The 20,448-nt window shown below is 46.7% G+C and overlaps 1 protein-coding gene and 1 long non-coding RNA gene across 4 annotated transcripts in view; one reads left to right on the forward strand and one right to left on the reverse strand.

The window, feature by feature from the left end:
• Positions 1 to 19,333, forward strand: part of fstl4 (follistatin-like 4) — a 113,782-nt gene extending 94,449 nt beyond the window's left edge. For 2 of the 3 annotated variants that reach the window (XM_029172794.3, XM_029172795.2), the window contains 9 exons: positions 1,237 to 1,357; positions 2,969 to 3,130; positions 5,921 to 6,055; positions 7,129 to 7,155; positions 8,155 to 8,273; positions 9,407 to 9,556; positions 11,879 to 11,986; positions 15,849 to 15,958; positions 16,148 to 19,333. In XM_029172794.3, coding sequence (XP_029028627.1) covers positions 1,237 to 1,357; positions 2,969 to 3,130; positions 5,921 to 6,055; positions 7,129 to 7,155; positions 8,155 to 8,273; positions 9,407 to 9,556; positions 11,879 to 11,986; positions 15,849 to 15,958; positions 16,148 to 16,850 — 1,635 coding nt within the window. In that variant the 3' untranslated portion in view covers positions 16,851 to 19,333. The remainder of the gene's footprint in view (positions 1 to 1,236; positions 1,358 to 2,968; positions 3,131 to 5,920; positions 6,056 to 7,128; positions 7,156 to 8,154; positions 8,274 to 9,406; positions 9,557 to 11,878; positions 11,987 to 15,848; positions 15,959 to 16,147) is intronic. The other variant, XM_055514554.1, reaches the window with a different exon arrangement.
• Positions 19,050 to 20,448, reverse strand: part of LOC129605113 (uncharacterized) — a 49,318-nt gene continuing 47,919 nt past the window's right edge. Inside the window, exon 3 of the long non-coding RNA XR_008696642.1 lies at positions 19,050 to 19,187. This is a non-coding gene — a long non-coding RNA (uncharacterized LOC129605113). The remainder of the gene's footprint in view (positions 19,188 to 20,448) is intronic.

Consider the following 20,448-nt stretch of genomic DNA (forward strand, 5'->3'; position numbering starts at 1 on the left):
CTGCTTCAAATGAACTCACTCACGTGTGTCTGACACCTTTATCTGACAGAACAGTGGAGCATCCAGCATGTGTTAGAAGAAAGAGCATGACTGATGACAGACTATAAGCTGGAAAATGAAACGAGAGCATTTTATGTCCGGCGTTTTATCCAGGTGCACTGCGCCGGAGCTCACACACAAACCTGCAGAGAGGAAGGAGGGGAAATTACTCTGCCGTCAAAGAGCTTTCAACCAGCGTTTCCCTGCTGAACTGAATGGAAACTGGCTTGTTTTCAGAAGTGTCATTTGACAGTGATTGAAACCTTTCTGCACAGGCTTAAACCTGGGAGCAGAGGCCTCTTTTCTTCTCCGTATGTCTTTATCTGCCCCGCTCTGCATCAAAGCCGGCTTCTGTACAGATGTTAGGGCACTTTGACACCTCAAAGTCAATAATTTACCTTTTATTGATTAAATGTGCCGACTCTGTGTCACTAGTGTCAGCAGGCAGCCTCTGGTCAGAGCAGCTTAGTGGTATGTGAAAATTTACGTTTGGCTTTGAACCATTGTAATTAAAGTAAAGAAGCCACGTCACAGCAGGTCAGGTATGATTGAAGTAAAAGACGCCTCTGACGTATGTGCTCCAACATGTGATCAGCCCTCGCTGGTGTAGTTACTGTACCCCTCGCACCTTATTGGTGAATCCTGAAAAGCTTGGTCTTCGTCCTGCGTCTTTCAGAGCGTCAGTCCACATGTTCCTGTCACAACGCGGGCGTCTGTCAGCTCACGTTCATTTCTGCACCAGGACATCTGCTCTGCCACTGGATGGCACAGCCAACTATTTAATGCCTTAATCCACCCTAAGCTGTGGCTGGAACCCCCCTGTGACGGCCACATACGGCACCAACAACAACCCGCTCCATTCATCAGCCTAATGGGCTTTATATTTTTAACCCTTGCCATTTATCAGGCTGAGGCAGCGTGATGAGCACAGGGAGGAGGATCAAATTCCCCAACGCACGCTTGGGCTCAACAGGGAGACCGTTGATTCATGGTCCCTCCTCCCGTTCACATCACTCTTTTCTGGTTTCTCCTCCTCCGTTTTCTGCCCGGCTCCTTCCATTCTGCTCCCTGTGGTCGCGTACATGTACCTGCGCCGCATCCTTCCCCACCGCCTCCTGCTCCTCCTCCCTCCTCCTCCACTGCACCGACCTCTTCGCTCTCGTCTTAATTTTCCTCCGTCTCGTCCCTGTGTTGCAGGACTTTGGGGACGATGGCTCCCTGTACATCACCAAGGTGACAACAATCCACATGGGGAACTACAGTTGTCACGCCTATGGCTACGAAGACCTCTATCAGACACATGTGCTGCAGGTGAATGGTCAGTAGTGCTTCATTTATTTCTTACAGTGGTGGGAAAAGTGTGGACTGAATGCTTCAATTTTACTCCTGGTTTCCCTGTGGGGACCTTTCTTACTGCTTGCGGTGGTTACAGTAAGAAGCATCCAGTAGGAATTCAGTGAGTCTATAAAGCAATTACGATAATGTGTGGAAACGTCATTTAAACAAGCGTAGAATGATGAAAAGCCAGTAGTTGTAGTCCATTAGGTTTCCTCAAAGAAGGAAAAGGAGTCACGAAAAAGGCAACGGCAGGTGTTTAGTCTAAAGTTGGACTGAAGCAACTGACTTTGTCCAAGTGACATAAAGTTTCAGGTGTTTTAGAGAAATGGGTTCAAAGTTGATAAGAGTTCACTTCACATCAGTGAATTAAACCTGCTTAACCTAAAATGTGTTGGAACCCAGATACAGTAAGTTTTTGGCAGACTGAACTTTTCCAAACACCTTCCTGCTGATATTAATCACAGGCATAAGGGAATTCATCTCCCTTACCTTAGTTTTTATTACTAGGCGCCGCTCCAACAAAAATCTATGGAAGGAGTCATTTAAAAGCTGCTCCACGTGTAACAGGAAATAAAAGACGCAGCCCCACTAATTTGTAGCTTTTGTGTGACAGGCAAGCGGGAAAAAATTATTCAATTAGGCCAAACAATAGCTGTGATTATTTTGTTTTTCCAAGATGCTAATTGAAACGAAGCGCTGCTGCGTTTTAGACCTTGAACTAAAGAGGGAGAGGCAGTGATGGGAAGGGAGTCATGGAGACTGAGTAGGTCCTGAAGGGCGAGTTATCTGAAGAGCGCAATTACCAAATGTTTGTGTTGGGGATTGGAGGTATTTCACCAGAGATAGCGCGAGGTGAGATAAGGTGCAATGGAAAGGAGCCAAGTGGCACATTAAACTAAGTGGGCGGTTTGCATCCTGTTGTGCTTTTAAAGCTCCTTCCCTTCTGAGCTGTGATGACGCTGCAGCTTCAGCAGAGGTGAAGCACCCCTAGTGTTGGTGGAATGCAGTATTCCACCACACGCTGATACTCATGGAGTATTGTGTAAAACTACTCAAATGTGGCCTTGAGACAGTTCCTCTGTTAGTTGGAGCAGTGAATAAAAACCGTCAATCACCTTTCATCATCTTTAGCTTTATTGATTATTCACATACTGTACATGAATCTACAAGTTTTATCGTAGAGTTGCTCATCTTCATCTAAAACACGATACAAACAGAAACTAGAAAAAAAACATACTTGTTCATGTAAACTATTACCTCAGTTTCATTTTCCCTCTGGATTTCTCCACATTAATTTCCGGTCCTCTCCCCAGAGGTAAGTTGTAGATGCGTCCAACATCTATTTCATGCAGAACCCAACTGTAATAAAACAGCCCCAGAGCTTGGTTTCTTATGTGTGAATATATTCCATGCTGAGGTGAGACAAATTCCTCTCTTCCCATTGCATGTGTGGACGGTTGTGTTGTAGTCCCCCAGGAATTATTGTCTGCCATGAAGCGGTGTGTAATTATGTTTTCACTCGCCCCTCTCCTCTCCTCTCCTCTCCTCTCTTCCTGTGTGTCCCTGCTTTTGTTTGTGTTTGTGCGTCCAGTCCCTCCGGTCATCCTGGTCTATCCAGAGACGCAGGCCCAGGAGCCCGGCGTTTCTGCCAGCCTCCACTGCCACGCCGACGGCATCCCGGATCCCAAGCTCCTGTGGCTGAAGAACGGCATGGACCTGCAGCCCAGATCCTCCAAACAGCTTTCTCTCATAGGTGAGGAGCTTTTGCTTATTTTGGGCTGTGCTGTCAGCGTATTGTGCGTTGTTGCCTCCCAACAGCACCGCAGTGTGCCAGCTCTGCAGAAACGCTGCATGTAGAATGAAAGGAAAGCTGGAAATCAAGCCGGTGTTCTGTCAAACTAAATTCTCTTTTATTAAAAACGGAGGCACCGCTTGTCAGCAGTAATACTCTGTTGTGCTCTTCATTTATCTGCATTTCATAGCGACGTGATGAAACTAAGATTGCGGCGACCCCTTTCAACCGTCTTCGTTTTTTTTCCTCCTAACAAAATAAACAACTCCACAGAGTGGAAATAAAATGAGATGTCAGGTGACCCAGGCCAGGAGACTGTTTTTTAAAGAGACACTCTCAATATCAGAGAGATGGAGCAGAATGGAGCATGACTACCCTTTTTATGGCCTAGTTCTCATTAAGGGAGAGTTTATTGGCTGTGTGTGGGTCATTACCTGTGGTAATAGCCTGTTATCAACCCTCAGACACTCAAACAAGGGAGGTTCTGCAGGGTTCAGCAACACATAAACACTGTGGTGGCCACGTTTTTAGATTTGCCAAGCAGCGCTGGGAATGACAAGAAGCAGGAGTCTTACTTACCAAGTCAGACCTTTAATTTTCTACATATCTCACACAGAAGGTTAGAAATGTAATAAAGCCAGTGTTTTGGCTGAGTTCTGTAAAATTTAAACCACATACTCAGTGAAGGTCATTGATTATGAACCGCAGCTGAACAGTAACAGAAAAGTGCTTATTGTTAATGATTAAACCAAACCACAGCCTGTAACTGTCCAAGGTGCTGAACCCACTAGACTGTAGGAGTTTCCCTAACCCCCAAACTAGACTCAAACTAAACTTACAATACAAAGTTTCCGTCTGAGTTGCAGTATTTACGCACCACCTCATGAAGCTGTGGGCCAACAGTTATTTACACACTTAAAAGCACTATTACCATCAATTAGGAGTCATGGGCACCTGATGAATATTAACTCTGCTTTCAGCTCCATTTTTCCTCTCCACTAACTCAGACTGATGTCTGGCTATCTAGCTGCTAAATACTGCACTGCACTTATCCACTTGCTAAATTTCTCTGCCATTTGGTGCAAAATAAGGATATAAAGACTAATTTAATGAGTGGTCGATTCAGTGGTTTTCAATAAGAATTGATCTGAACATAATTATATGAATTAGAAGCAATTAGAGCGGCGTCTCATTCTATGAAGGCCTCCTTTAAGGCAGTTTTCACTTCAAAGGATTACACACTTCTCCCTGATAAAAGAGAATTATTATCACGATCCAAAAGACATTTCACTAATGTGAAAAGCTTTGCGTCAACTTCTGTAATGTCTTGTTATTTTACAAGCCCAGTATTAAAGTGAAAGGTGAAAAGGATTTTCAACATGAAAATGAAGCCATGTGTGTTTGGTTTTGTGGTATTTGCGTTTGGTCAACGGGGGGCTTCTACAGGAGGGTGACCACCGTCAAGCTTTAACACATGGGAAGCTAAAGCAAAGCCAAACACAATCTAACAGGAGAGCAGAGGGTGTTAGAACCTATAGAAGTTCAGATACGCAGACGGGATGAAACACAAAGCTTCCTTTAATGTTGGGCCGTACGCGCTCGACTGTGATCCACACATCATTCGTTGCTGCCGCGTTGTCATCAGTGTAGAGCTGCAGCACATACAGACTCTGTCAGAGCAGAGCTTCACATCACAGACAGTGATGCTACATCAGAGAGTCTGCTTCAGATGAAGAGCTCTGTCCTAACATCACCCGTCACCTGCATCTGCCGCAAACAGCGAGGAAGCAGGAAGACGAGACGCGAACAGCTGTTTATGCGTCCAGCTGTTGGAAGGCGTCGTTACTTATTAGATGCTTTGTGTTGTGTAGGCTTTGTTTTTTTGCTGTGGCTCTTCAGCTGCTGCGGGTCTTGTCCCGCTTCCTGCTGTGGCCAGAAATGATGCTGCAGCAGTGGTGAGGGAACCACCACGGTATAGATGCAGCTGAGTAATGAGCTGTCAGTCACTCTGAGGGGGAGCTGCAGCTTCAGGTGATAATTCAATCCAGCAAGCTGATTGATTGCACTGATTAAACTCACTTTAATCACTGTATTTGGGCTTTATTTTTAAATGATGAAAAAAATGTCAGCGCAACTTGTGATAACAAAAACTGTCCAGGTTTGTTAATCAAATACATAGATTGGTTGTAATATTCGTCATTTTCTCAGTTGACATTACATTCACAAGATATGAGTTTGTTTTCATCACATTTCAAACAGTCGCTGAATATAGACCGTTGCAAAATGAAGTCATGCATCATGTTCAGTTTAGAATTCAAAAACGAATCCGACTCTCCATCATTAACAAAGCACGACGGACGTGCTGCCTCACCTCGTTCATTCTCAGATCTGGTCCCTCGTCTCCTTTAGGAGTCATAGTGGCTTTATTGTTTAATCATTTAATGTCCTCTTATTAAATCTGAGCATGACTGACAGTAGGACATCAGATCAAAGCACATTTTACCTTTTGTTTCCCAGCTGTAGCCTCTGTCACATCATTTTAAAACCAGACCCTGAGAACAAATCTAAAGGTTTGGTTTAGGTTTGGTTTGAAACATAATTATCTTTATAATAATCTAAGATTTATAATTATTCCTATTGAAGAAACCAAACCAGATGTCCTGTGTTCATAAAGCAATTTACTGTAATAATAATGTGTCAACAACAAACTGACTAATACTTGTCTCTGTTCCTTTTGCTGTTGTCTTGTAGCAAACGGTAGCGAGCTCTTCATTGGCAGCGTCCGCTACGAGGACACCGGAGCCTACACATGCATCGCCAAGAACGAAGTGGGAGTGGATGAGGACATCTCGTCTTTGTTTGTGGAAGACTCAGCCAAGAAGACCCGTAAGACACGCAGCTACAGCTCCTACCCTCCACCGTAGAGGAGGAAGCGCAGCAGAGTAGCTTCTCAGTAGCAGAGAGGTGTGACCTCCATCCTGACACAAGGTCGCCCACCGTTTGATACAGTGACGGCTTTAACCCTAAAGTGAATCAGAAAGTCCAACCCTTCCTCTGTACTTCATCTGGTGAAAACAGGTGCTGCAGACACACCTTCCATCCACATGCTGTGATCCATAGCATGCATCGCGTGGCATCGTTTAGCGGCTCGAGTCGAGCCCAGAGATGAATCCGTTGCAGTGTTGTTGAACCTGAGCGTTACAAAGCGCCGCTCTGTGGGACATCGCTGCTCCGACGTCCCACCGGGCAGCGAAACTGTCAGGATTCTATCATACATTCCCTGCACTAGTATCCTCAGAAGCTGTAGAGCTAATAATAGGCACGAGCGCCGCATGTCGACTGATTGGCTGTCAGATGTTCCCTGTCTTCAAATGGCTGCACAACGAAATAACAGAGCAGTGGAAGTGCAGCACGTCTGCAGGAACGGAGCTTCTCTCTGTAGCCACGAGCCTGAGTCAGGCTGAGATGCCTCTACATCAGGGGTCAGGCTCAAAGTCTGGCTTAACAGTTTCTAATAGACGTGGAAAAGGTTCATCTTCCATATTTTCACAATGAAAAGTCACTGTGGACCTGGATGCAAGCAGCTTCTCTGGCTTTTTCTGATCGTAGCACTAAATGAATTTAACAATCACTTCACATACTTCATGGCTCTTTAATGTGGGCCTTTCATTAGCTTGCATCATTTTGACACGCTAGCCCGCGCTACCTACACAGAGCTAATCAGGACATTAAAGAGAATAATCGATGACTCGTCGTCTCTCAAGACGAGAGTGATGTCTTGATTTAGGAGGAGGAAATATGGTCCTGTCAGCAGCAGTGAGGAACATTTTGTAGCTGTCAAATATATTTCCTTTTGACATGGCACAAGAGAAATCACCTCCTCTGTTCCTTTTTTTCTGGAGGTGAATTAATGTTTTCCTCTCTTTCTCCTCTTCCTGTTGCGGCGGCTGATTCTGCAGTTGCAAACATTCTGTGGAGAGAAGAAGGTAAGACTTTACACTTCACGAACCCCTTTTGTGTTCTTGTGAATTAAAAAAAGGCGGACTCCATTTTGTCCTCATCAGGGCCTGCAGCTGGATGTCTGCGCTTTCAAAGATGTTTGCTGAGTTTTCCACAATGAATCACTGAGTTGTTTTCTTTCCAGCGAATCCTTTTGCAAGTGTGTTTTCCAATCTCCTCTTTTTTCCATTCGCCTGGAGGTACAAGAGCCGGAATTTATGCATTCTGCAAATACAGTAGCACACAGGCGGCGAGGTGGTAACGAGAAAAACAACGGTGTGGTTTCAACTCTGTACAAATCCATCTGTTCCTTATACGTTATTTATTGTTACCGCATGTGAATGGCCACAAGTACACGTTCACAGCGGCGGCGGGAACCCCCTGTGGTGCAGCTTGATATGGCACAAACCTACAGGAATCTAGTTTGGGACCCTTCAGGTCCGGACTGCGTGAAGCTGCACCGTGGCGCTGGGCTCCACTGCTTGAAGGCTTCATACTGTGATTTACCTGACACATTTATCACTGTCATCATTTTCGCCTATGCGCATAATGCTTATGCCCGTGTGCCAATCATCGGCGGTCACATGGCGTATCCATGACAGCAGCAGAAGCCTGTTATTCATCCTTAGCGTTCCAATGCGCTGCTGCTGCTACTGTAGCTCATCAGCAGCTGTTTACACCCAGCAGACAGCGTGTGAAACGCGCCTCATAGAGGCCCCGCTTTTAATTTGAAGCCTCGTGCTACAGTGCGTCGTGGACCTGCTGCTGACAGGGCCCTTTGTCGGCGTTGTCAGAATGCTGGCAGACACACGCCGCGGATGCACACAGGCGTGATGGCATGCTAACAGGAGGCTCCTCCGGCATGGAAATTGAAATGTCCGTCACAGATGTCACATGTGACGCGTGCAGGGCTTCTTTTCAGTCCTCATTTGTGTCGGTTGCATCCTAAGAAGCATCATTGTCTGTCTCGCTGTGGTTTCTTCCAGGTTTGAGTGTGGGGAACATGTTCTACGTGTTCTCTGACGAGGGCATCACAGTTCTCCAGCCCAGTGAATGTGAGATACGCAGACACATGAAGCGGACTGAGAGGGTTGTCGCCACTTATGTGAGTGTCATTTCCTTAGATGTGTATTTTGTACTTGACTAAATAGAAAGTAAACAGTGGGTCCTGGCACATAATGACTTGCTCCACATTAAAGTAAAGATGCTGCTGTTATAACTACTGAAAGCAGCTCAGCCCCAGTCAGACACTGTGCACAGTTTAGTGTTTATAGAAGGAAAGTGTTCATCCATTAGAATCTCACGGTTTTGTCTGTTGATCTGTTTGTGTTTTGGTGTTGAAACCAAAGCAAAAGCCGCTCCGTCTCCTCTTCCCTCGGTGTCAGAATGCAGCGGCTCACCTCTCTAAATGTAACGGGATTACTCGTGTCCATTAGTCAACAGCTCCCACTAATAGACTCTACAGACTGTGTTCTATACAGCCCCGGGTTTTTAATCCACTGGAGAACATCCCTCTCGCAGAGCAATGGGCTTTAGATGCTAAAGTTGCTTGTTCCTCTGAGGGATTTGGGTTTTACAGGAGCCTGTAATTGTATTAGGGATCAATACAAACTCAATAGGCCATGTGTTAGTGGGTTCCTGCTGTGAACAGCACTTTCTCCACTTTGGTGAGGTGGAGACTCTCAACCTGAGTGTGTGTGTGAGCATTAGCGTTCACATGCAGCATAGCTTATAGGGCGCTGTATGAGAGTGAGTGCGTGCATAAACGTCTCGTCAGCAAAGACACGCTGCACAGCCTGTAGAGGTGATGTGGTACATGAGTCAGCAGCCGTCTGTACCTTTACTGAGGTTTGCTCCACGCTGGTAAAAAGTGCAGTTTGCAGCCTAGAGGAACAGACGCGTCAGTCATAATAGGACTCATCTGAAGGTATAAATGGTTTTAACAGCTTCTACATTTAGGTAGTAACACCTCAACATGTTATTACTAAACCCCAATTATGTTGTAAGTTCATACTGTGGGCTGTTTTCTAGTTATTACAGATATTATACTGCTGTTACCTTATTGATTACTCTCATTATTCTAGTATGTTTACCTCAGTACATGTTGATCGATTCATGTCAGAATTGCCCATCTCCCGTCACTGGTGCTGGAGGAGAAAAGTAGCCCGCTGCTGATGCTGCCCGTCTCCGTCTCCTCCCTTCCCATCATGCCCTCTGCTCTTTGCCGGTTCTTCACAGGAGGAGATGTGCCCTAAAGGTGAGGGGGTCTCGCCTCAGCGCTGCGTGTGGTCCTCAGCAGTCAACATCAGGGATAAGTACATCTACGTGGCCCAGCCCCTCCAGAGCCGACTGCTGGTGGTGGATATTCAGGCACAGAAGGTGGTGCAGGTGGGTGGATGTCGGAACGACTCAGACTTTGTTCATGCGATAGGCTAGAAACTAAAAAATGTTAACAGAAGTCAATTCAAGTTCAGTTTTCTCCAAAAGGGCAGGCATTCGTGTGCAGGTGTGTGTGAAGGAGAGGCACCTTGAAAAACAGTGGATTGAGCGCTTGTTTAACAGCCATTGTCCAACAGGAGGTTTGCAGCCGCAGCGAAGCCGTGTTTCTCACCACAATGAGGCAGAGAGCTCTGGTACCACTGTCTGACTTACACTTATAAAATATATCCGTGCAGTCGATACGTTTAGGTTTTGTTTGTCTCCGTGTCCGACAGCATCGTCTGCGCGAGACGCCTTCCGCTCAACTTTCCAAGCTACTGAACTGCCAAGTAAAAAAAAAAAGACCACATGCAATGGAAAATAAATCAAATTCACCCCGAGCGCTAGGAACAATATGCTGCTCAGGTGGGTGCAGGCCGCCGCGCCATTCGTCTTGCCTATAACGGCTGTTTAGAGACTGAATCCCTCAGGGGTTCTTCCCAGGGTCAGCATCATTTATACTGAGGTGCAGGATGGGAGGAAATAGGCCTAACACAAGGAGAAGGCGGGGGGGGGCGAGAGAGGTGTGAGGGAGAGAATGACATGAGGAGATGTGTTCACATGTCTTCATATACAGTACAGTAACATATAACATTAGCATCACAGATGTGTCAGGTCCTGATTTGGATCCTTTTAGGCATTTACATGTGAAACGCTGAGTCTTCAGGTGCATTACACAACATACAACCATCGCTGCCTCTATACAACACAAGGGCTACAAAGAGGCTTTTATGCAGTTTTGTAGAATTTCCATGCTGTTCCAGGCAAAGAATCACCAACTAACAAAGAGATCTAAAGTTGAGTGGTGTGTCAGAGCGGCGCCAGCTCCGTCTCCCACTGGGCCTGAAAACAAATGGAACATCCGCTAATTAAACAGAAGCCCAGATGGAGAACCTCTGGCTGCAGTGAACGCGTAAAGGTAGTTTCTCCTGAGCTGCAGGAAACCAGTGAGAATCTGTCATCCGCGCCCTTCTTAAAAACATAAATATATTTCCTCTTAAAAATATGACATCTATTCTAGTTGCCTTAAGGATAAAACCCTGATCCTGTTTCAACTCTGACGTCGCCTGACGGACAGACATCTAATATACAACATCACTCCTGGGTTTTTAAGCTGAACTCTATATTTGAAGCTGGTTATGGTTATTTATTCATGGTGAATTGTTAGTGTTGGAGTTTAATGGCATCTTAAATGCTGAAATGCATAAAACCTAAATAGCTGCAAATTAAAGAAGGCAGCTTTACAGCTAATTCCTCATAAAGCCCGACTCCCGCATCCCCAGACAACGTTGTGCACTAGTGTTGATTAAAAACAGCAAATTTAAAGTAGTGAGTGAGGATCTGTCATTTTCCCACCGTAAGCCGAGGTCCCAGCGGCCGTTTGATGGGCCGCACCTCACTCACGCAGGCCCCCTGGTGGAGGGCTTGTGTTACAGAGGAGGAGGATGGTAATTAAGTGAAGTGCCTCCCCGCTGCTACTGCGGCAACGACGCCCAGGAGCCGTCTCTGATCTTCAGGCAAAATAAAATGTGACACGACTGTAGAAAAGAAGAGCCCAGTCTGATGCGGAGCAATGCTTGTGTTTGTCACCAACCAACACCAACAGGCACAAAATGAGAGTCTAGTGAAGCAGCTGAAGTCTTATTTTAGCCAAAGCTGAAGCAGTGAAAGCCTCTCGGCTCGGTTACACTGCGTTGGAGCTGGAGGAGCCGTTCCTGAACGACCCGACCTCTGCTTCACCTCCACTCCCGTCACGCAGGACGGTAAACACAAATCCACACTCGCAGCGCAGCATCTCCACACACCGTCCAGTACACACACATGCTGAGTTGACACTTGGCTGACCAGAGGAGAGGGCTGGACCTCCCATTACTGAACACAGGGCTGTGGTCTCGCTTCGCTGGTGGGGGTGTCAGCAGCTCCCTGTCCACCCGGCCAGAAGCAGGGTAATGGATTGTGTTATTCCTTGTTGTTGACATTGCAGCAGACCTGGGGTTGCAGGCACCGCACACCCTCCATCCCGCTCGCTCGCTCTCTCTCTCCCCCCTTTTTCTCCTCGCTGTCTCTGCAAGCCATTTCTTTGTTTAGCTTTATTCCTCCACCTGATGTGTGTCAGACATCCCCACTAAAACATCTCTTGCACTTCTTACTACTCTAATGAAACAACCCATGACCTGTCTTTTCTGCCTGTAGCAGACTTTCATTGTGTTTTCTCTCCCGTCTGTCTTCCAGGCAGTAGCAATAGATCCCTTCCCTGTGAAGATGCTCTACGACAAATCCCACGACCAAGTGTGGGTGCTCACATGGGGCGACATGGACAGAACACACCCAACACTACAGGTAAAGTGCTGCTTTAATCCAAGAGCTTCCACAACGAGCCAGTGAGCAAAGCCTGAGTCATTCGTTTATTATGTACGGCTCATGTTTAGGTGATGATGTTGGGTTTTAGAGAGCTGTTGATTCAATCATGTCATAGACTCACTTTTTTCAGTGAAGAGTTTTATCTTGTACAGTTAAATAAGAGAAGTCCATGACAAAAACATATTTACAATAGATGTCAGATTTTTAGCTTTACTTTTGCACGTAAAAAACAGTAACTAGCACATGTTTATGTACACGGCAGAGAAATCAGTGTTCTGTGGGAAAAACCCACCCAGGGCATCGAGTTCCTCTTGATTCCATAGGACAGATAAGAACTCAGCCGTGGAGGCTGAAACCTGCTTATATAAGTGCATCCAAGAGTTTATTGCAGAGCCTGACTGATGTTATTTAGCTCCAGTGCATTAGTGTTTGCTTTTCTATGAGCCAGGAGCTTTAAGCTGTTGAGTGGTCATGCTTTGTATATGCAGAGTTACGGAGCAGCAGTTATTATTCTGTGAGTCATGAGTCGTGTCCACATGATAAATAGAAGTTCAGACAGTTGATGTCCATGGGTTCACAAAGGTCTGCACTAGATCTGATTAACAGAACTTAATGTGCTTCGTCCAAACTCTGCTAATTCTTTACAGAATGGTAGAAAACAGAGCCTCTGCGTTTCTGTCGACCCTCCACCTGCTTTTTCCTGTGTTCTGTGAACTCTGAGTGATTAGCGTCCTGCGAGAACATATATCAGCTAATTGAGCGCCACTGTGCACCCGCGTCCGTGTTCATGCGATAAGTATCGGAATCACAACATTTAATGTGTGTGTGTTTTGGAGCATTTACAGCGCCAGCAGAAGCAGCAGCTCGCAGCTGCGGCGCTGTCTGCCGGCGCCGGCGTCCCCTCGGACCGCTCCCATTGGAGGCGTCACACATGAGGAATGATCGCAGGTGTGGCTGTGTTTAATCCACCCCCGGGGATTGGGTGGCGCGGGGGGAGGGGGGATGATGCAGACCGGGTCGAGGAGGCGGAGGGAGCCGGGCCGAGCCGGCGCCCGGGGAGCGGCGCTGCTGCTTTCACGGCCCGGTGCTTGTGTGTTCTCTGCCGCGGTGGAGGACGCTGCCACAGAGGGATCCCATCGTAATCTGTGTTAGACACACAAACATGTTTATTGTTGCTCCGTCCCATCGGAGGGAATGATCCCATTACGTTCAGGCGAGGTGTTGTGCTCGCTGGCTGCTGTGCAGGGATGTGCTCCGTCTATTCATTATGGGGTTTGCAGGGGGACCATAACGCTCCACTTTATCATCCTTCTGAGGATCTTGAGAGTGAAATTACTCATTTTATGTTCAGTCACTGGGATGTTTCCATGGTTTCTTTGCTACTGTGCTTTAATAGTTAATTACTGTGGTGGGGCAGTAACCATGGTGTTAGGATTAAAGTGAGGTTACGAAGCACGCTGGCTACACTGCTATTAGAGAGGATCTGTCTGGATTTCTCAGACAGGGCCACTTTATTAGGTACAGCTCTGGAAATGTACCACCTTCAGTTGACGAACTGCATACTGTATATTCAGACCCACCATCTAGATTCAAACCGTAGATCTTTTTCTCGTTTAGCTCTCTTTTTATCATCTTAAATCTGAAAATATAAACATTTTTCAGCACAGATGAATCAGATTTCTCGTTTCATTTGCGGCAGTCAGAGTCCAGACATCAGCTTTGCATAATATTTCTCGTTGCAGCTTCAACTGTGGGGAAAAAACATTTGAGTGTTTTTTCCATTTTATTCATTTCCCCTTTTCCGGCAGTCGTTCAGGAGTAATGAATAATTAGAGCGCAGAGCATGAATCACTCACAAATGCAATTGCGAGGAAACTGCATAATAGATTGAAGGCCGCATGGATCACACCGCAAATAAATGGTCTGATAATGTCATTATCATTTGGATGGAAAGTAATTGACCTGTTCAGCAGCAGCCTGTCACAGCCAGAGGCGCTGTTTCGCTCCAGCGGATCATACATGTGTATGAGTGCGTGTCTGGGTTCCTGCATTTCATTTGTGCACAAGCGATTCAGTTCGGTTCAGTTTATTTGTATGGAGCCAATTCACAACAAATGTCCTCTCACGGCTCTTGAAACTGTTGATGGGAGACAGGCTGACAATGAGGAAGATGCACAGTTAATGACAGAGCACAATGCAGCGGTGGCATGAGAAACAGCAGCTCAGTGTATCAGTGTATGGAGAAGATGTGAGCATTTAAAAGCACTCACTCCACTCAGGCCTCCGGATGCGGCGCCCGAGCGAGGAGTTCCGAGCTTTTGGCTGCGATGCCCTCGTGTGTGTAAACATCTGAGGAAGTGGGCTTGTCAATTCATTAGCGAAGACAAATGGAGGAGTCTCTGGTGGCTGGAGGAAGACGTGGCCTTTCCAACTGTCGGCCCCGTGTGTGTGGACGTGCCGACAGGAGGCATTTAACCCGTGCGTGTTGTTGTTGCGCGCAGGACTCTCCATCTGTTGCCTCGCGATTAAGGATCAAATCTGTTTACGACTTAGTCGTGTTTAGATGATTGTGGAGAGGAGCAATATTGTAATTGCACGTGTTTTTAATGAATTCCCCTCTCTGCACTGCGCTTTGCATTCTCTGAACATGTCCATTGCTGCAGTCTGGCAGCAGTCGACTGTGGCAGATGATGCAGTAGGTTCTGAGAGCTTTCAACCACGCGAGGCCTCATCGTGCTGTGAGCGCAGCAGGTACCGGTCTGATCGGGGACTGGAGCCTCCTCTGCACCTGCAGTCTTTGTTCCAGTACGGTAAATAAATGGGCCCCATTTGTTTAATTCTACAAGCTTTTTGGAAAGCAAAATGTTTATCGGGACCGAACCCCATCGGTTGTTGGGCAGAGGTCCGTGGGGCCTCAAAGCCGAGTATGTGGACATGAAGTCCACAGATGAGGAACAGAAGACGGTGGCATTAGGCCGACAGCAGCTGGAGACGACTGGAGGGCCTCGCGATGCTACACTGAACCCTGATTAACTGTCCTCATTGAATCCCAATACCATTACTTTTTAAAACAGGGACTGGTTCGGTGTGTGGCAGCAGCGACAGGCTGATCTATTTAAGAAACAGATGCAGCAGCAACATGCAACTTAAAGCACTTTATTTCCTTGCACTTCTTTATTGGAGGAGGAGGAGGTCGACCCCCCGCTGGGCACAGGGTAGCTTCGTTTTACATTCACTTCCTTCACTCTGTGCTTTGGCAACATTTGCCCCGATATCAGACCGAGAGGCGGTTTCTTTATAAAGACCTGGAATGACAGAAGCAGGAGATGAATGTGTCGGCTCTCATGCGTAGCTGCCATAAACCAGCGCCTCGTCCTTGACTGTGACCTGAACACGCAGGCGAACGTGATGAAGCATTTGTCAGGGACAAGGTGGCGCCCGCTCTCTCGCACGCCGCAAACATGCTGATTCAGTGCCAGGTGTGTGACATGAGCAATGGGCGCTTTACAAACATGACTGAATAAGACGCTTTATCAGAGAAATGAGCGCGGCTGTGTTTTATCCAAGCCTGTAGACGTTTATCCGCTCCACAATAAATGGGCGTCGGTGGGACAAGCTCCAGCTGACTGAGACGTCAGCAGCTCTTCATGGAAACAGCAGCGAAGCTAAAAGGTCGCACGTTGTCACAGCTCATTGATTCGCTGTCAGTCGGATTCTGTCCCAACAACATGGCACCACTGCACTGAATCACGCTCAAACACACCGCAAAACCGAGATCAAAAAGTCCGTCTGCACCTTCATCTTTGGACCTGATAAAACCTGATCCGTTCCCTGTCTGCAGGTGATTCCTCAAGCCAGCGTGGGTGAAGTGCATCACGCCATCCGCACAACGTTCCAAAGGGTCAACGACTTCTTCATTCCTCCAACCAACCTGATAATCACTCACGTGAGGTGAGGCTGTGCATGTGCACGCGCACACACACTCCCCAGACCTTAAAGCACAGGTGACCTCATGCTTCACTCATCACATAGGAGAAGAGAGCAAATTACAATTCTAATGACGATCTGAACGCACATTAATCACTGCCCACGCAAATCTGGAGAGGCTATTAACCTTTTCCCTGAACTTTGTCGATGTAGGTTTGCCTTCGTCTTCCTCAAAAACGAACCCGCAGTGCACAAGATTGACCTGGAGACCTTCCACCGCGTCAAAACCATCAGCCTGAAGAACCACAGCTGCGTTCCCGTCAGCATGGCCTACACACACCTGGGCGGCTTCTACTTTGTTCAGTGCCGGAGCAAGAGCGGCCTCAAGGCCCCGCCCCAAATCCTGATTGATAGCGTGACGGACACCGTGATTGGCCCCAACCTCAACGTCACAGGGCAGCCCTTCGTGTCGCCGGACGGCCGCTACATCGTGACGCCCGACCCGCAGAGCTCGAAGCTGCTCATTCAGACAGTGTCCTTTCAGGGGGAGCTGGGCCTGAACCAGGAAGTGGACATCACCGTGGATGTGTCTGACCTGGTCTTCCAGCCCTCCTTCAAAGAATCCAACCAGCACGTGGTGGTGGCGACCTCGGGCTCAGGCACGGACCTGCTCTTTGCGGATCTCTCCACGGGCCGCTCCGAGGTTGTGCAGAGCCTCAAGGAGCCCCTGGACCCCCACGCCTGGCCCTGGGGGGGCCCCATCAGAGCGGTGGCCTCCAGCGGCCTGTTCGGACAGTACCTGGTGACGCCGTCCACCGAGTCCCTGTTCGTCCTGAACGGAAAGCAGAGAACGCCGCACTGCGAGGTGTCAGACATCAAGAGAGGGAACACAGTCGTGTGGGTCGGTGAGGTATGAGTAGAAAAAAGGCTGTAGGAAACGTTGTCAAACGATCAGGCCAAATTATCTATTATAAAGATTTCTTTCAACATACAGTAAGTTGTTGACTCAACCCTGGGACTGAGCGACACGGAACACGTCCGGGTTCATTCTAACAAACGTACACTTAAAATAGGCTATTGGAAAAAACATTAAGAATCTTTTGTTGTGATATTTCTATTGGGAGAAAGTGTCAATGCCGTTCAGTGCAACAGTGATCTACGTGCACTCAACTTTACAGAAATGTACATTATTGCACTTCCTTCCATGTTATCACAGCAAATAGGAACCTGACAATGGGTAATTAACCAACTATGAACTATGCACAATGCTCACTTTTTTTAAGAGTAAAAGCTTTTCCGATTTTGGTTTTCTCAACAATGTTCGTCGTTTTCACCAGTGCTGCATATAATCACCACAAACTGTCTGTCCTTAGTGTATGTGTGTTTTGGGTCTTTTTAAAAGCTACCGAGCTGTTTATTCACCTGTGTCATGGTATTGTACTGTAACCCCCCACCCCCGGAAGCTTTTATTCTCCCAACGCTGGCAGAAGTTGGCTTTATGCACACGTATGTATAAAACCCTCTATTTCCACGGTCTGATTGGTCCATTAGCCCCCGACGACGGATCTCTGGCTCGCAGAGGGAGTCCGGCTAGAAATGAACAATACATCTAGCAATGGTCTAATCTGTCCCCCCACTGTCTCACATTCACTCTGTACCTGCAGCACCACTCTGTGCTGCAGAGCCTGAAAATGCCACTTAGCAGATTCCCTCAGGGTAATAACTCTGGTTTGCGCTGACCTGCACGCTGAGGCTGTGCCAAAGCGGCATCAACTCGCTATCTGACCGGCTGTGAGCGTTTGTACACGCACCCGGAGAGCCATGCGTCAAGCTCCCGCTCCAAGGCAGGTTTTCAGCGGCCGCGCCGGTCGGCATCGAAGTCTAGCAGCTCGTTCCAAACGCAGGGAGGCGCTTCTTACACATTTTACCCTCGTTTCGGATTATTAGCATTCGTTTCGTTACCATTCTAAAAACCTACTCTTGAAAAACACAATAGTGTGAGTTCCGAGGCAGCAACAATAAACACCAGCAAATCTTTACCTACTGAAAGAGTGGAAACTGAAAGTCTCTATCTTTGTCTTTTCTGTACTGTACTTTGGTCATTTGCACTAATCATTGTAACGATGATCCATCAGCAGCAGGAAAGCACTGAGGCTTCTCTGTATTGATGGAGTCAGCTTGGAGAACGCGCTTCCCAGCCTTGGAGCGACAGCTTTGAGGCCTGACCCTGCTCTGTGCCTCCCAGCTTCAAACGACCCCTGGAAATCAATGAATGTAGAAAACCTGTACAAACTGATTTAAATAATAAAACAAGCGTGACACCTTTTCCAAAGACAGTTAACTCTTACTTACATATTCAGAAGACGTAAATCCTACATTGAAACTATCTAGAACACAACCATCACTTAACCTAATGAAAGAAACTAGAACCAGTCACAGAACCAGCAAACGTCTGCTTCCACTCAACCAGTAGATGATGGAGAAGCTCAAACGTTCACAGCCACAGCGGATTTCAGTTGATCTGTTTTGGTCGCTCACGATGCAATATTGTGTCCAACATGGTAAAAAAAATCAGAATCTGAGTTGTTCCCTGTCAAACTAACTAACTCCCATCACGTCCTCCCGATACGTAGCTGTGCCTGTAACTCTGCAATGCGATGTGTAGGGTAGAAACGAAGCTGTACGAGGAAACGTCAAAAGTGAACAACTTGTTGTTGATATTTGTGTTTTAGGTGTTTGCTGCTAATCTGCCATGAACCATTCTGGCATTGAAGCCTGTTTCAAGGCAAAGACTTAAAGATGCTGATGTTTCTTAGACCACTGTTGCACTGAGGACAGAAATATATCTGACAGACGTTCGAATGGAAATTTGTAGCCCTGTTCTCGCACCATTTAAAGGTTCAGCCTCAAGTCACCCTCCAACGGCAGAAAGAGCAGGCTGCAGTATTCCACAGCTGAGACATGCATGTACCCGAACCAGACCTTCAGCACGACTATTCCTGACCTCACACTCACCTGCAGTTCACACTTGCTTGTGGAAAATGAAGTCACTCATTGTCACGTCCGTCAGCATTTCTGTGGAGGTCGATTCAGCAGAATGACATCACGACTAGCGCCACGGAGGGCAAAGACGCTGCAGCGCTGGCTGGTGCTGCCAGAACCCGCTGGCGTTCGGACCTGCTCCTCTCCTTTAAGCGTCCAGTAAGAGGCTGCAGAGCTGAAGCGCTGGCTGTGGTAGACGTCGATAGAACCACTGTTGTAGATAAAAGGTTCATGTTTAGACCTCGATCAAACATGACAAAACTGACTGTACAGTTTTCTTTATGCATTTTGTGTGTTCTGGTTTATGAGGGACTTGTTTTGTAAGAAAAAATCGAAATAAATATATTGTAAAAACCACAGTGTTGTATTGTCTTAATAAACGTCTGTGAACAAGAATATCACCAAATTAAGTGACGGCAACGGATTCAACTAAGAAATCAAATGCAGGACACTTTATCACATACTGTCCTTATACTAATGTATATAAACTACTACTATATCTTTTGACAAAGTACTACTGTGTAGTATGACTGTTTTATAGGACCCTTTTTCCATCACATACTACACTACTGTATGGTTTAATACTATAACATTTCTTCATCACATACTGTATTCTACTATGACACTTTTCTGACAACTCAGACCTTTTTTATCAAATACTGTACTGACCTTTTTTCCATCACACATGACACGACTATGACCCTGTTTTAACCCCAAACAACCACTGCGAGCTCAGGGGGCAGGGATGCAAAGGTCCCCGGTTCAATCCCTGCCCATGGCTCCAAGGTGTGTCCTTGAGCAAGTTCCCTCTCACATCTCCCCACGTCAGCCCTCTGCTCAGTCGGTGGAGCAAGGTTCAAGCAGGTGTGATGGGCTGCAGCGCGGCCACGGCTCCCACAGGGGACGGGTTGAACGCACAGGACCTTTTCCTTGTGTCATCGTTACAGATGGGTTCTTCTTACTGCACTAGGACAATTTTAACATCAAATACTGTACTTTGACACTAAGAAGCCGATTCCCCATTGTAGACTAATAAAGCTTTTTCTTAACGTGAAGTCTGTCACAGGAGACAGATGCAAAATGACTCTGTATGGAATCAGTTCTTTATGGAACCTCTAAAACTAATAAGAACATTATTAGGCTGCAGACCCATAAACCAAAGCATTTACACTGCAACAAAACAAAACAGCTAAATGTTACCGTAGGGACAAACAACATTTTACAGGTTTCTGTAAATATTTTACTAATGCTCAAGTTAATAAACTGTTCTCTAAAATAAAAAGACATTAACACAAGCTCTGCAGCAAAAGATCAAATTCCACAATAAAACCGAGGACGATCTCCAAAGGTTTCGCCATAGAAACGTTTCGTTTGTTCAAGCTCAGAGTTGCTTCGTTCTTTCCTGCAGGGATTTAGATTCAGTTCCTGCAAAATCAACAAAATGCTTTTGCCAGAGCTGGTCAGACTTTTAC

The sequence above is a fragment of the Betta splendens genome, chromosome 14, assembly GCF_900634795.4.
Source record: "Betta splendens chromosome 14, fBetSpl5.4, whole genome shotgun sequence".
In the NCBI taxonomy this organism is placed as follows: domain Eukaryota; kingdom Metazoa; phylum Chordata; class Actinopteri; order Anabantiformes; family Osphronemidae; genus Betta; species Betta splendens.